Source organism: Belonocnema kinseyi, chromosome 9 (assembly GCF_010883055.1).
Source record: "Belonocnema kinseyi isolate 2016_QV_RU_SX_M_011 chromosome 9, B_treatae_v1, whole genome shotgun sequence".
Lineage (NCBI taxonomy): Eukaryota > Metazoa > Arthropoda > Insecta > Hymenoptera > Cynipidae > Belonocnema > Belonocnema kinseyi.
In genome coordinates this window covers 76,575,919-76,590,909 of record NC_046665.1, presented here as the reverse complement: position 1 = coordinate 76,590,909, position 14,991 = coordinate 76,575,919, and the positions used below count along the sequence as shown (strand labels likewise).

Sequence of the window (14,991 nt, the reverse complement as noted above, 5' to 3'; positions counted from 1 at the left end):
TTATTTGTGTTTTCTTCAGTCGAAAGTAAAAAATTAAAGAAAAGTTCAAGAAACCCTTCTCAATTTTTTTCAGATTTTCATAAATCATTTTCTAAACGATAATTTCTACTTAATCAATCTCTGTTTAAAAAAAAAATCTCAACATCAGTGTAAATAGAAGAATTTTTTGGGTACTTGAATACTTTCCTATGACATAAATTCACTAGAAAAAAATCGTTAATACCCAGGAATCAAATTTAGAAATACAGCTAAATTTTAATATCCAATTTCGATTAGTGGTTCTCGACGATCTTTCTCCTAATGCATTTTTTCACGGGAAAGTGTTCAAGTATCCGAAAAAATTCTTTTCCCAATTGCACAGGTTTTAAATTTTTTTAGAAAATATGAATGAATTGCGTAGGCATTATCTTTTAGAAAATGATTGAATGAAATCCGCAACCAATTAGAAAGTCTATATTGACCTACAGGAATGTATAAAAAGAATTAGCCTTCCATAAAATATAAAATTTTTGCGAACCAGAAAGGTTTTAAAATATTTTTGCCGAGCGCGGGTAACCAAGCTGCATATCTATCGATTCCCAATTAATGATACTTCTTTAGGGTCCGCATACGCGATTTTTTCGGGTCGTGACTGTTTCGAATTCCAGAATTTTTTATTTTTGACCTACCTTTTTATTCAGGTATTATCATTCGTCACATAAGTAGCCATGCTTACCTACAATAAAAATGAAAAAAATTCACATTTTTTTACCAATAGCCTATCTTAAAAACTTTGGACACCTTGCAAACAAATTTAATGAATAAATATTTATTTAATATTATTATTATCAAAATAATTAAAAAATATATAATAAATTTGACTAAAAATCAATAAAAAATTGAAGTATCTTAAAGCATATGAATTTGAAGATTAACTGTCTGTTCAACCTCTCTACTTGCCCACCCAACGTCCCTAACTGTCCAACCAAAATAAATATAAAAAATACATTAAAAATTTAAACCTAAAATTGTGGTTGGGGCGCGTATCTGTATAAAAATCTCCACCACCCTTTTCAACAACCCTGGCCTCTGATTTTTATTCACTGGTTCAGAGTGCAATTTAATCTATCCCACTCAATTTTATTTGCCTTCTTGCACAATGCTCCTTAAGATTCTTGACACAGAATCAGGTGTGAAATTGAAAAAAAAATACTTTTTACGAAGCAAGTCTCATTGTTCTTAACATTATTTTTCATTTATCAGATAACGAAGATGTCTCTGAGCGGAAATTCTTACGTGATGGTGAACACAACTCGCGATGAAGGCTACGACATCCAATTCCGATTCCGAACAACTTTGCCCAATGGCCTCCTCGCAATGGGAAAAGGATCAACCTTTTATATGTTGGAACTCGTAAATGGAAAGTTGAATCTACATTCGAGTCTTTTGAACAAATGGGAGGGAGTTTTCATCGGAAGTGGTTTGAACGACTCTACCTGGCAGAAGGTATTCGTGGCCATTAATGCAACACATTTGGTACTTTCTGCGAATGAGGAACAGACGATCTATCCTATTAATTTGAACGAGGGTTCTAATGCGACCCATACTTCGTTTCCAACGACCTTCGTTGGTGGAACTATCGCCAACCTTCGAAAACTCGCTCACGGTCCTCCTTCGTTCATTGGATGCACTGAGGATGTCGTCATCAATGGTGAATGGGTTTATTCAGGCACTGAATCGAAAACAGTTCTGATGGAAGATGTCGAATCTGGATGTCCAAGAACAGCTCAATGTAATCCAAATCCATGCAAGAATGGAGGACACTGTACCGATAGATGGCGCGATTTCTCCTGCAAATGTGAAAGACCTTACCTTGGTCACACTTGTCAATACAACATGACAGCTGCCACTTTTGGTTACGAAAACATCACCGATGGTTACGTGTCAGTGAAAGTTTCTGACGCAGCGAGAAGAGCTGTGAGGTCCATCATCGAGATCTCAATGTTCATTCGCACCAGGCAAGCAAGAGGAGACATTTTCTACTTAGGTTCAGAGCAAAATGCACCATTCGATTTAAAAAATCAAGATAAAACTTACATCGCTGCGCAACTTAAGGACGGGGAATTACTTGTCAGAATCCACTTCAATGGAACGGAAGCTTACACAGTTGGAAGCGTAAAATTGCACGACGGCAACAATCATTTGATCCAAGTTATCAGGAACCTCACTCTAGTGCAGGTGAAAATCAACGGCACTGAATATTTCCGGAAGACGATAAACGCTAGTGGACCGCTGAATGTAACAGTTTTATATCTCGGAGGCTCTCCTCAATCTTCTCGATATATTCGACAAGTCGAGAGTCGTTTAATGGAAGTTCCACAGGAGCCTCAAGTTAATTTCAAAGGAATTATTCAAGACGTTCAGATATCGAACGGACTTGATACAATGGTTGTGGAGTTTTTCCCACTCAAAGCCAAGGATATTCCACCTCCGATCTCATTTGGCAACATCACGTTTGAACCTGATAAAGTGTTGAAGGGTGTAAAATCAGACAATGTTTGTGTGAGCAACCCTTGTTTTCACGATGGCGAATGCCACGTCACTTGGAATGATTTCTGGTGCAAGTGTCCTCGAGGCTACACGGGAAAAACTTGTCAGGAGATGGAATTCTGTCAGCTTCAAGATTGTCCGATAGGATCGAAGTGTCAGAATTTGGATGATGGATATGAATGTCTTGCCAATGCGACATTCGATGGTGTCAGTACGTCTTTCAGCTACATTTATAATCCTCTGGAAGCTATTAACGAGACGGAATCAGCGATAGAGACGATAAAAATGACGTACAGATCGAATACCGGGGGTACTTTGATGCACATGGCTTCACAATCAGGAGATCAGTATTTCACGATTTCAGTTTTCCACGATATGGTTACTGTTTCATGGAAGCTAGATTTAGAAAATACGGGCGTTCTCACCTTTGGGAAGCCGGCGCCGGACGGAAATTGGACTTCAATTGAATTGAAGCTGAGCAATAATTCTATGGAGTGTGCATATAGTAATATGAATGAAGAGCCACACTCGAGTCCAAATTTCAGCTATACGCAGTGGTATGATCTACTTGTTAGTGGTATTGTTACCCTCGGCGGTCTTGGCGGAAGTTTGTCTGCGAGGCATAGTTATGTGACGATTGGAACGGAAAGGCGTTTCGAAACTAGAGAAGGCTTGGATGGAAACTCTGTTGATTTTGGGGATCAACGATTGACGACTGCATTACCACCTCATAGTATGATGTCTGGTGAGTGGAATTTTAAGTATCTTCGAATTCTGATAATTTTTAAACTAATCACCTTGATTACAATAATTTATATGAATTTTTACGGTACATTTGATGTATTTATATAAAAATTTTGTACGAATTTGTAGAAATTTTTAGTGCGTTTCAGATCTTTTTGAGTTTCTTAGTAATTAAGTTGCATTTTAAAATATCCAAAGGAAGGCTCCCGCACGTTTCTTATGGAAATTGGGTTTTCCGCCAATAATATTAATTTTGTACAAAAAAAACACTATTTAAAAAAAAAGTTAATTCTCAATGAAACAGTTGAATTTTCAACTGAAAAAGATAAAATTTTAAACAAATAGCTGAATTTTAAACTAAAAAATATCAGTTTTCAAACAAAAATGAAACTGCGAAAATGTCAGTTAAAAAAATTATTTTTTCACCAAAAAAACACAGATTTATTTTTAAAACAGATTTACTTTACCTTTCAACCAGGCAGTTTTATTTTCAACCGAAAATATGAACTAATAAATAAAATGATCAATATTTAATTGCAATCCTTGAACTTTAAAGCAAGGAAATTAATTTTCAAACAAGACGTTTAATTTACAAAGTCGAAGATCAATTTTTTGTCAAGAAAGACTATTTTTCAAAAACATATATGAATTTTGAACAAAAAAGTTCAATTTCCAACTAAAATGATAAATCTTGATCTGGAATCGATCAATTTTAAACAAAAAGAAATTTGTTGAGAAAACTGTTCAATTTTGAAACAAGCAGTCCTATATTCAACCACAAAAACGATTTTTCAACAAAATGCATAAATTTTTAACGAAATGTTTGCATTATTGAATACAACAAGACAAATTTTCAACCAAATAGTTGAATTCTAAACTTTTCTTTCAGAATACTTTTTTTTCAGTAAGTGTTTACACTACCGAAAAAATGCGGCTATCTGTACGTAGCGATGGCCTTTTTCTAATTATTTCAAAATGATATACACTTCAAATAAAAATTAAGTATCAAGCCCTTTTGGAAGTATGTAATATTCAAATTTAAGAAAAGGTATTTTTTTTACGTATTTTACATTATTGTTTTGGAAGTGTAAATTCTGCATTAAAAACTGAGTAAAAAAGGGATTGTAATGAAAATTGGATAAATTTGAACACTACTTTTAAGGAAAGTTTTTGCACAACAGAAAATTTTTATCCGTCATTGAGGTTATTAAAGCGATTTACATTTTATTGTTTATCATTGCTGTATAGTTTTTGAACGTTTTAAATATTCAAGGAAAATCACCACCCGACCCTTTTTAAAATAATTAAAATGAAATTATTTTTCTTACACACATATACACACAAGCGTCCCTTTATGCGAAGAGGCCAATTTATATTTAACCTTAATTATTGAAGGTCAAAATTTTCTTTTTTTTTAAGTTCGTATGATCATTGGAAAGGGTTCTACCCAAAACTATACAAAATTAATAATTACTACGTTTTTGTTTGGTAGATTTTCATAATTGAAAATTTTTATTTTTCAAATAAAATATTATCTAATACTTTGTAATTTTCAATTAAAAATCTTTGATTCTTTATAAAAATTTCATATGTTTTTATATCGAATTATTACAAAATCGACTATTTTCTACAATCATCTATATCTTTCATTTTATTGATTACAGGAGAAGCATTCAAAGGATGCTTAGGCGAAGTGAGAATTGGAAAGATGTTGTTACACTTTTTCACCCTAGAAGAAGTCTACCAAAACGCTAATTTTACGCCCAAGGAATTTTTATCCCTCCAACGAGACAACATGACAACATCAACGAGTCAAGAAAACATTGGTTGTCGTCTCTGTTTTGAGAATGACTGCAAAAACTCCGGACATTGCAAGGACAATTTAAACAGTTATATTTGCGAGTGTCCTGCTGGATATGCGGAAGATGACTGCTCAGTTGATATTGACGAATGTGTCGACAATAAATGTCAGAACAATGCAACTTGTGTCGATGGAATAGCAAATTATACCTGCGTTTGCAAAAGTGGCTGGCAGGGTTGGGTGTAAGTTTCAAATTGATTTGACCGAGAAAGATCGGAAAATTACCGGGAATCACATTGACCAAAAAAAACCGGAAAGTGACCTGGAATTAATTTTTAAAACGGGAATTTACCTCTGATCGCAGTAAAATTCAAGTTTCCATTATTTTAATTTTTCTTCAATATAGAATGGTGATTTCTTCTTTATCTAAAGTCACGGAGCATTTTTTTTAAAGAATTATAAATCGTGTTTAGAAGAAAGGAGTTTAAAAAAATCGCTGTTAAAAATAACAATTCATCACAATTTAAAAGTTCACTCTTCCAAATTAAAAAAAAGAAAAGAAAAAGAAAGTACTTTAAGTAGTTTTTATATTTTTTCTTAAATTTAATATAAAATTTGGTTGCATTGTTCATTGCGAATGTATCTTTTTTTAGTTAAAAATGTATCTACTTACTATTAAAAGTTAAAGTCTTTTGTTAAAAATAATTTTGTTGTTTAAAGATTCATCATCACAATTTAAAATTCATCATTTTTTAAAAAGGTAACCAGTTGGTTTTAAATCATTTTTAAACTACAAAATGGACTATTCAAGTAGAAAATTAAAATAATTTGCTCACCAATTTTTTTTTTAATGAGAATTAGGTTTGTAGCGGAAAATTAAACTATTCTATTTTTCGTTGAAAATTTATCTTTTTTGGAAGAAATTCAACTATTTCGTTGAAAATTGATATTGTTTATTTAAAAATTAAACTATTGGTTTGAAAATGTTTGTTTTTTGTGTAAAATTGGTCTTTATTTGTAGAAAATTAATTATACGATTAAAAATTCATCATAGGTATAAAGTTTACCTATTCCTGTTGAAAATTCATCACCTTAATTGAAAATTCATTAGTTTGGTTGAAAAAAATTCTATTCTAGTTCAAAATTCAACAATTTGGCATCAGAAGAAATTTTTTTACCATAAATTTACCTGTTTTGTTGAAAATTTGTTTCTTTATAGGTTGAAAATTTTTGTTAACATTAAATGTAACTATTATTCGAGTTGAATATTCCATAATTTTTGTAAACAAATTCATCCCTTTGATTAAACTTAACTTAATATTTAAGTTTTAGTTGGAAATTTATTGTTTTTGGTCAGAATTAATTTTTTCATTTTCTGTTGAAAGCTCTTTTTTTAATTCAGAATTCAAATGTTCGGTTGTATATTTGTCTTCTCTAATTGAAAATTTAATTTAATTGTTAAAAGTTCATGTATTTTTTTTTAAAGCGTTGTTTTTTTGTAGAAAATTCAAGCATTACTGTTAAATATTCATCATTTTAGTTGAAAATTCATCATTCGGTTTAATATTGACGGCAGGGATGCAAAAACTGGCGAACGCTCGAAACGGGTAAAACTATTGTCTAAGTCAAGAAAGTGGGCATGGGAATTTTTTTCTCAAAAATCCTTGTTCAAAATATTTGACAACATAGAAAATTGAAAACTGAATCTTTTCTTCAGAAGAGGTTTTTTGGTTGTATGGATTGTTTTGTTAAAACAAAAGAAATTTTACTTTTTTTCGCATATTTTTTTTGATTGAAAAACCGTGTTTTTTTGTAATCAACTCGCAATAATGTGGTCAATTCTTAATAAAATTGGCAATTTTTTCAAAGTGTAGGGGAGTCTTTTCCGCTTCCGATAATATAGGTGAACATTTCATAAACACTGTAATTGTTTATAATAATTTAATCCGAAAAAATAACGTGTTTTCCGAGCTTCTGTTACTAAAATTTTTCGTATGAATTGTTTGGTCTAAAATTAAACAAAATACGACGAGTAGAAGTAAAAAGCGCTCGTCGCTCAAAGCGATGGAGGGGTTCGGCCTCAGGTTCTTTGTTGAAAGATGTATGGAAATTGCGTTGAACGGTGAGCGCTTTTGACATCAACTCGTCGCATTTTAAAAAATTTTTAAAGCAAAAGCTCGAAAAACACGGTACTTTTCGAATTAAATTATTATAAACAATTACAATGTTTATGAAATGTTTACCTATATTAACGGAAGCGGAAAAGACACCTCTACACGTTGGAAAAAAAAATTGCCCATTTTATTTAGAATTGGCCACATTATTACGAGTTGATTCTAAGAAAAACGGCTTTTCAATCAAAAAAACTGCGAAAAAAGTAACATTTATTTGTTTTTTAAACAAAACATGCGATGAAACCAAAAAACCTATACTGAAGAAAAGATACAGTTTTGAATTCCCTATATTTTCAAATTTGTTAACAAAGATTTTCGAAAAAAAAATTTCCATCCCCGGTTCTTGTTCAACTATACTAGTTGAAGATTCATTAATTTTATTTGAAAATTTATTTATTTGGAAATTTTTGCTGCAGTGTTAAAGGATGTTTAAAACTAACGTCATGAACTTAAATAAATGTTTGAGTTTTGCGGCAAATATGAATATGTTATTTTTAGTTGACTGTTAAAATAAAAAAACTTGACCGGGAAAAATGGGAAAATGACCGGGAATTTGAAATCGTCCGCCGAATCGCCACCCACCGTATAACTTGATTTATTTTTCTATATAGAGAATGAAATCAACCTTTTTCTTTTGATAGGTGCGAGGAAGACATCAACGAATGTGAAGCGATTAATCCTTGTCAGCACGACGGAGTCTGCGAAAATCTTCCAGGATCTTTTCACTGCAAATGTCACGATCGATTCATCGGAGAATTTTGTGAACAACTAAAATTGATCACATGTAAAAATGAACCTTGCAAAAATGGATCTACATGTTTGGATGTCGTTAATCCGAAGACCGGAGATAATTTTACCTGTAATTGCATGCCAGGATACGAGGGTACACATTGTGCAACTCCTTACTGTGTCGCTCAAAAGTGCCAGAACAATGGAAAGTGTACCACTCTTCCTCAGGTAATTTACTCGCAAATGTAAATTTAGATTTAATACAGTTTAGACATTTAAAAAGAAAAATGATTTTTATTTATAGCCTCCAACATGCACTTGTCCCGACGGTTACACCGGACGTTTTTGCGAAATCAATATCGACGATTGTGCTCCCGACGAACAAGGCAACGTTCCATGTAAAAACGACGGTAGATGCTACGACCAAGTGAATGGTTTTGAATGCGACTGTTCAGGAACTGGATATACTGGCCCCGATTGTTCCGAAGATAAAAACGAGTGCTTGGATCCAAACACAGACTGTGGAAATGGTTTTTGCGAAAATCTAAACGGGACATATCGCTGCATTTGTAACGATGGATACTGTGGTTACAATTGCACAATCGAAAATCCGTGTAGAGATGTAAGTTTCTTAATTCCAGATGTCTATCAAACTTAAATTCGTTCTCTAACAGGAAATTAATTGACACTCTCATTTTTGTTTTTACAGGACTTTTGCCAGAATGGAGGAACTTGTCAATGCGTTGACGATGGAATCTACTCTTGCAGTTGCACTCCAAACTACTCTGGTCAAAACTGTACAGAGGTAATTTTATAATTTTATCATTTTTATAATTTTATCCATATTTTCAGGGCTTGGACTCACGCCGCTATTGACACTTTCTTTAAGCGATGCTATTATTTTTTTGTAGTGGAACGCTAATGCCACTATTTCTGAACTTTTTCCTTTAAAAATATTTTCGAACTTCATCATTGATTAGTTAAAATAACGTGTCTACCATGTCAATTATATAAATATATAATATATATGAAATAGTCCCAGTGGATAATTTGTGGAAAAATTAGTTTTAAATATTTTAAGTTCATCTATTCTTGATTTTCTAGGTTTCTCTTTCGAACGAAATTAAGGGGCATTTTCAGATATTTTCCAAATATTTCTTAAAATTCTATATAATTTACCTGAAAATAATGCTAAGAATGAAAAGTCACAACAAAAAAAAATAATGCAGCTACGGAGGGACATTGTCAAATTTGTGTTTCGTCAAAGTTTTATGTGGAAAGAAACAAAAAGGAACGTAACGAAAGTTTCGTTACGTTCCTTTTCGTTCTTTTTTATATAAAATACAATTAACATATAATTTTGACATTGTGCCTTCGTAGGCTCATTATGTTTTTATAATTTTTTAGACTAAGCTTAGTTTTTAGCCCAATTCTTTTAAATTTATCGAAATTATTGGCAAATATCCAAAAATGCCCCTTAATTTCGTTCGAATCCCTAAAATTTATAGAGAACAATTTCATATTTGAATCGTACTGTTTCAAAGTATAATTTCCTAATAAAAGCTTGAAATTTCAATATACATTTTTAATTGAATAGCTTTCAAAAATGAATTATAGATCAAATTGAAAGCGATCACAATTAAAAAGTTTAGAATTCAATTAGTTAAAAATAAATAATTTTCAAATTTAATAATATTTGAATGTGAATTACTCTAAGAACAAACCCAAATCCAAAAAGAAAATATGCGAATTTCGAAAGGCATGAAGCTGAAATTAAACGAGAAAGAAAATTAAAATTTTTCAACTTCACATTATGTTAAATTTAGAAGAAAAAAAAACAGAAGCTATACAGAAGATTCCAAATTAAAAAAAAAAACATTTAAATTAACAAAAATTGTATTTGGACAAATGGTACAAAGAAATATTTCAGACGTGGACAATTGAAGAATAATTAAGATACGGGCGTCAATATAATTGGAAATTTATTTACTTTTTAACGATTAACAGTATGTGTTGAAAGTCTTGGGTTTGAAAAATATTTCAAAATTAAATTGATCATGTTCGTAGGATAGCTATTAATTTTATTGAAATTAGTGAAGCAGGAAATAATATACAAAGATTTTCTTTATCTTTAAAAATATTTCATACCAGAGTTTAATTGCTTTTTTTTTTATGCGAGTATTCTGCTTTAATTTTTATATTTCTCTTCATCGAAAAGTCTAATTTTTCTGGAACGAAATTTTCACCGCAAAATTTAGAATGTTTTAAAATTTCTCTTTGAAGAAACCTGGAAAAGACCTAAACTTTTGAAACAAAGATTTAGTAGTAATCCTGGCGTAAGAAATTTAATTAAGATGTTTTATAGAAAATTTCAAGAAATGATAAAAAAATATCACTTTTACAAACTTCTTAAAATATTAGTTTAGCAGTTGAGCTTAATGATAATTTTTACTGTCACACTCCAACTTAAAAAAAATTAAATGGGTTTAGCGATTAATTTCATTTGCTATAGCAGGGTGACCGCTTTAATCAAAGAACAAAATTCCTGGTCATTTCCCGGTTTTTCCCCGGTTCGTAAATATTTTTCCCAGTCAATAAAATGTAAAAAATCTAAATATAAAGCTAAAAAGTACAAGAAATACAAAATAAACAACAAACTAAAGCATTCAAAGTGGAACTCTTGAATTTTTAACTTTTAAAATTGAAGTTAGTTTTTAAATTCAAAAATTTTCTATTGAATTGTTCAATAATTTACACGTATAAACTGGATGATACTAACATTTTTCAACTGAATAATTTCAAGTTTAATGAATTTAAACTGCAAAATTCAGCATTTTTAACATTCATAAATGATAGAGTTCAATGATTTAGATTAAGTTCCAAAAATATAAATCCAGGTTAACATTTTCAATACTCTAAATTAAAGAATAAATCAATGAACTTTAAAAATGGTCAAAATTATATTGTTCAGTTATTTTAGGCTACTGAATATTTTAAAATTTACATTTTTTTCAACTTAAAAGTTCTTAGATTAGAATGTAAATTATTTTTATTTTAAATAGTTTAAGCATCCTTGAAAAACTTTAAAATTGTATTTAAAATTCTTGAGAAATCGAGAAGTAGTTTTAAATTTGTTTAAATTTAGCTTTAGTTTTGACATTTTTTTAAACTTCTCCATAAGTTTAAAAATTAATTGAACTTGTCCTACAAATTGTAGAAAATCCTGCGAATTAAAAACAATGTTCTTAAAATTTGGATTTCTAAATAACAATAGAACACTTGTTATTTTTAGAAACAATTAGAGTAATTTTAAGAGATATTTAAAAGTTCAAAAAAGATTAAAAATTATTTTAGGACTTGAAATGATTTCAAATAATTCTAATGAAGTGTGTTTACCGAAACAATTTGGTTATAAGTAACGAAACTTCGGTGCAAATACTCACAACGTAATTTAAAATAAAGTGTAAATTTTTGCAGTTTACAAAAATTTAGAGGCTTTTTAAGAATTGTGAAAGGCTCCAAACGAATAAAAGTTTTTTCTTAAAATTCCTAGGAAAATTGAAAATGATTCTTCATTTAAAAAAATTATTGTAACTGAATATTCAAAAAAAAATTTAAGAGATTTCCAATAGTATTAAAAACGGCCCAGGAAGAATTAAAGGATTTTTTTTTAATTTTTAAGATTTTATAAAAATTGTAGCAAAATTTTTATTTCGTTTAAAATATTTTTAGAAGTTCTGAACTTTTTTCTCAAAAACTTCGTTTAAATTACTTGATATCATTTTAAGTTTTTAATTAATTAATTTTTTCGCTTACAAATTAAACATTTTATTAAGTAGAACAATAATTGTAACGTTAAGATGTTAAAAGCTTTTCGAAATTTTGACAATTCAAAGCTTTCTATGTCAAAAATTTATGTTACAAATTGTTTACTTTTAAATATTTGGCATCAATTTAGTCGTCGTAAATTATAAGTGAAATATTGCTAAATATTAATTAATTATCCTTTTTCTCAATCAATTTTTTTTTAATTAAATGGGTTCAAAATGGAATAATTTATACTGAAACAATATTTTTAATTTAATAAAAGCCTTTAAGTACGAATTAATTACGAATCTGGAAATTCTTTGACTTTCAACGGATTTAGAATCGTTTTATCAAATCAATTATTTTACAGTTTTTAATACTTAAAGTACCGATCCATTTTAAAAATTGTTTATTTATATTTACAATTGAAAAATAAAACTGCCTTTTATCAAAAATTTGCCATTTTGAACGTTTTTAATTGTTTAAGTCTTCAATACTGTACGTTAAAATTCTTTAAATTAAAAATATAAGCTTAAAAATAAAAATCTAAAATAGAGAATTTTCCAGGTAAAAGATGTTCGAATTGCATTATAAACTGAATGATATCATAATTTAAAAAGATATCAATTCAACTAATTATTTTAAAAACGGTTGAAATCGAATTTCGACAGATTTCTCTTGTGAAAATTTGTATAATCCCCGGTTAAGAAATAAATTCACTGTCATTTCCCGATCTCAGAAAATTCCCGGTCATTTCCGGGGTTTCCCGGTCCAGCGGCCACCCTGTATAGGTAATTATAATTACCTATAGCGTTTGATTTATTTGAGATTTGTACTCTTCTATTATTTTATCTTATTATTCATCTTTATTTATTATATTTTTAAATTCATGCCACTATTTAGCTACGTTTTTAAAAATTACATGCCAAACAGACATTATTTTTTGTCTCTGGAGAGAGTCCAAGGCTTGTTTTATTCGTGGGCGATTAAATGTTTCCGATTCTAAATCTTCTTTTATTTTTCAAATATCTTAGTTTTTTAGTTGTCGTTTTAGTCTTCAGTCAGGTCTCCTCAAATCTTATAAGGAGAATATCCTGGTTTCTTCATGAATGTTGATATGTTGTGAACTTTTTGTTTTTATTCACTTGAAAAGGGTATCGATTAAACACCGAAACGTTGGTAGATTTCTTGCAAATATTTTTTGATTATGATTAAAAACAAAAATATATATAAAAAAAAGACTGGAGAAAAAAAGGAAAGAGATTGGAAGTTGTCTTCTTTTTCTTTCCTCTTTTTATGATTTTTAATTTGAATGGAGACATTTAAAAATGTATTGTCCAAATTTAATCGCTAGATTCTTGAATTTCGTAGTTAAATTTCAATGTTGTACTTTAAGGAGAAACTTAAATTTTGATTTATTCTGAATTTAATTTCTTAAATTTTATTTTTCAGTACCACTCGGAACATCTTCTAGGTAGTCAGGCTCTGGACATCGCCGTGATAGTCGGACCTATAGTAGCTTGTCTATTCCTCATTGCCGCAGGATCAATGATAGCTCTCTTTATGATGGCTCGAAAAAAACGAGCTACACGTGGAACTTACAGCCCCAGTGCTCAAGAATTCAGCAATCCAAGAGTTGAGATGGACAACGTAATGAAACCTCCGCCAGAGGAAAGATTAATCTAAAAGAAAGACAAAAAAAGGAGCGACAGAGTTCGTTGCTATCGTATCCTAGTCCCTCGAGTAATTTTGTTACTCTCCTTACAATTGGAATGACAAATTAGAAAATTAAATTTGCCTCGGCACGAGAGATTCTGATCCATGATCACTGATCAAGCATCACATTGCAGAGTCTCTCTCGCTTTTCTAGTCCTCGTCCCATGACTGTACGTAGCGAAAAGAAAACTTATTCATCGCTATTCAATAGTGATCCAGAAGTTTTCAATTTTCCATGAAACGATACTGGATGAGATTTTCAGAAGGCTCTTACTAAAATAAATCTCAAGTTAACTGTTCGAGCTTTAATGAAAGTATTTTCCGGGGACAGAAAGACTCGTACTAACGAATTACGTTTGGTTTTCGTATCGAAAACTGTTTAAAGTGTACTTAATACTTTGCAAGTGTTCTTATCTTAGATTGAAGCTCCAGAGCCGAAACAAACCCGTCCATTTAGTGCCTAACGTACTCAACTGATAAAATACTAGTTGTAGGCAAAGGAAACTTAATGCAATAACTCTACATTCCGAACTATCACATATCTTAAGACAAGATCTCCAAAGCATAATTGTGACGTGACGATTAATAACTGTTAATTCGCCACGAAGAAGCTATAAATACGATTGTATGTGTCTAAAAATGTGAACGACGCGTGATGATTAGACACCTAATTTATACAGATGTGCCAAGTGTTACCTGAAATTTCTCTTATTTAAGCTTCAATTCCGATGCTTTGGATCTTCAAGAATGTTTCCTTTTAGGAAGAGGCGCACTCTGGACAATTCAATTTTATCACAAGAAATTTCTACGCGTCGTTCAACCTGTTAATTTTGTATATATTGTAGACGATAAGTTATGAAGATTAATTATTAACGATTTTATCGAATAAGATTTTTTATGAAAATAGTATTTAACGATAAATGTATTATTTGATATATTGAATATTTACCGTTGCGACCAAAGTATTTCGATCGTGGTAATACATACAAATGCCTGAGCGAATCTCGACTTTTGAAAATTCGCGGACGAAGGAATTCATTTCCGAAATTTGAAAAAACCTTTATTACAGATTGTTAGATTTTTACATGTTTATGTAACTCTTAGAAATTCCATCATTTTTAAATCCTAGTTTTATTTCATATATTTTACAAGCGGATTTATTATTTAAATATATGTTGTGAAATAAATCTGTATCTCTGTTTCAATTCGCGTGTCCGAGACACGTTTGTTTGTAAATCTGCGATTTCGCAAGACTGAGATGTGGATGCGTGGTTACTTCTAAAGCACTGTGTGCTCTTGAATTATACAATTACTCAATTTTGAGATTGTTAATCCACGATAAATAATTAAAAATGTACAATAATGTCTCTAGAAAAAAATCGTAACGCTGGAGCGTATGAGCAGAAATATTTTAATGTTCAAACTTCGTTGTTATATACCCGATTCTTAACTATAGTGTCAAGTAATACGCAATTCGATTCACTAAAATAA

At 30.5% G+C, this 14,991-nt stretch overlaps 1 protein-coding gene across 3 annotated transcripts in view; it reads left to right on the top strand.

Moving 5' to 3' along the window:
- The window catches only part of LOC117179460 (protein crumbs), a 68,089-nt gene extending 53,104 nt beyond the window's left edge, over window positions 1-14,985 (top strand). For all 3 annotated transcript variants that reach the window (XM_033371293.1, XM_033371294.1, XM_033371292.1), the window contains 6 exons: window positions 1,243-3,274; window positions 4,938-5,316; window positions 7,890-8,205; window positions 8,282-8,599; window positions 8,687-8,782; window positions 13,237-14,985. In XM_033371293.1, coding sequence (XP_033227184.1) covers window positions 1,243-3,274; window positions 4,938-5,316; window positions 7,890-8,205; window positions 8,282-8,599; window positions 8,687-8,782; window positions 13,237-13,470 — 3,375 coding nt within the window. In that variant the 3' untranslated portion in view covers window positions 13,471-14,985. The remainder of the gene's footprint in view (window positions 1-1,242; window positions 3,275-4,937; window positions 5,317-7,889; window positions 8,206-8,281; window positions 8,600-8,686; window positions 8,783-13,236) is intronic.
- Window positions 14,986-14,991: the final 6 nt, after the last annotated feature.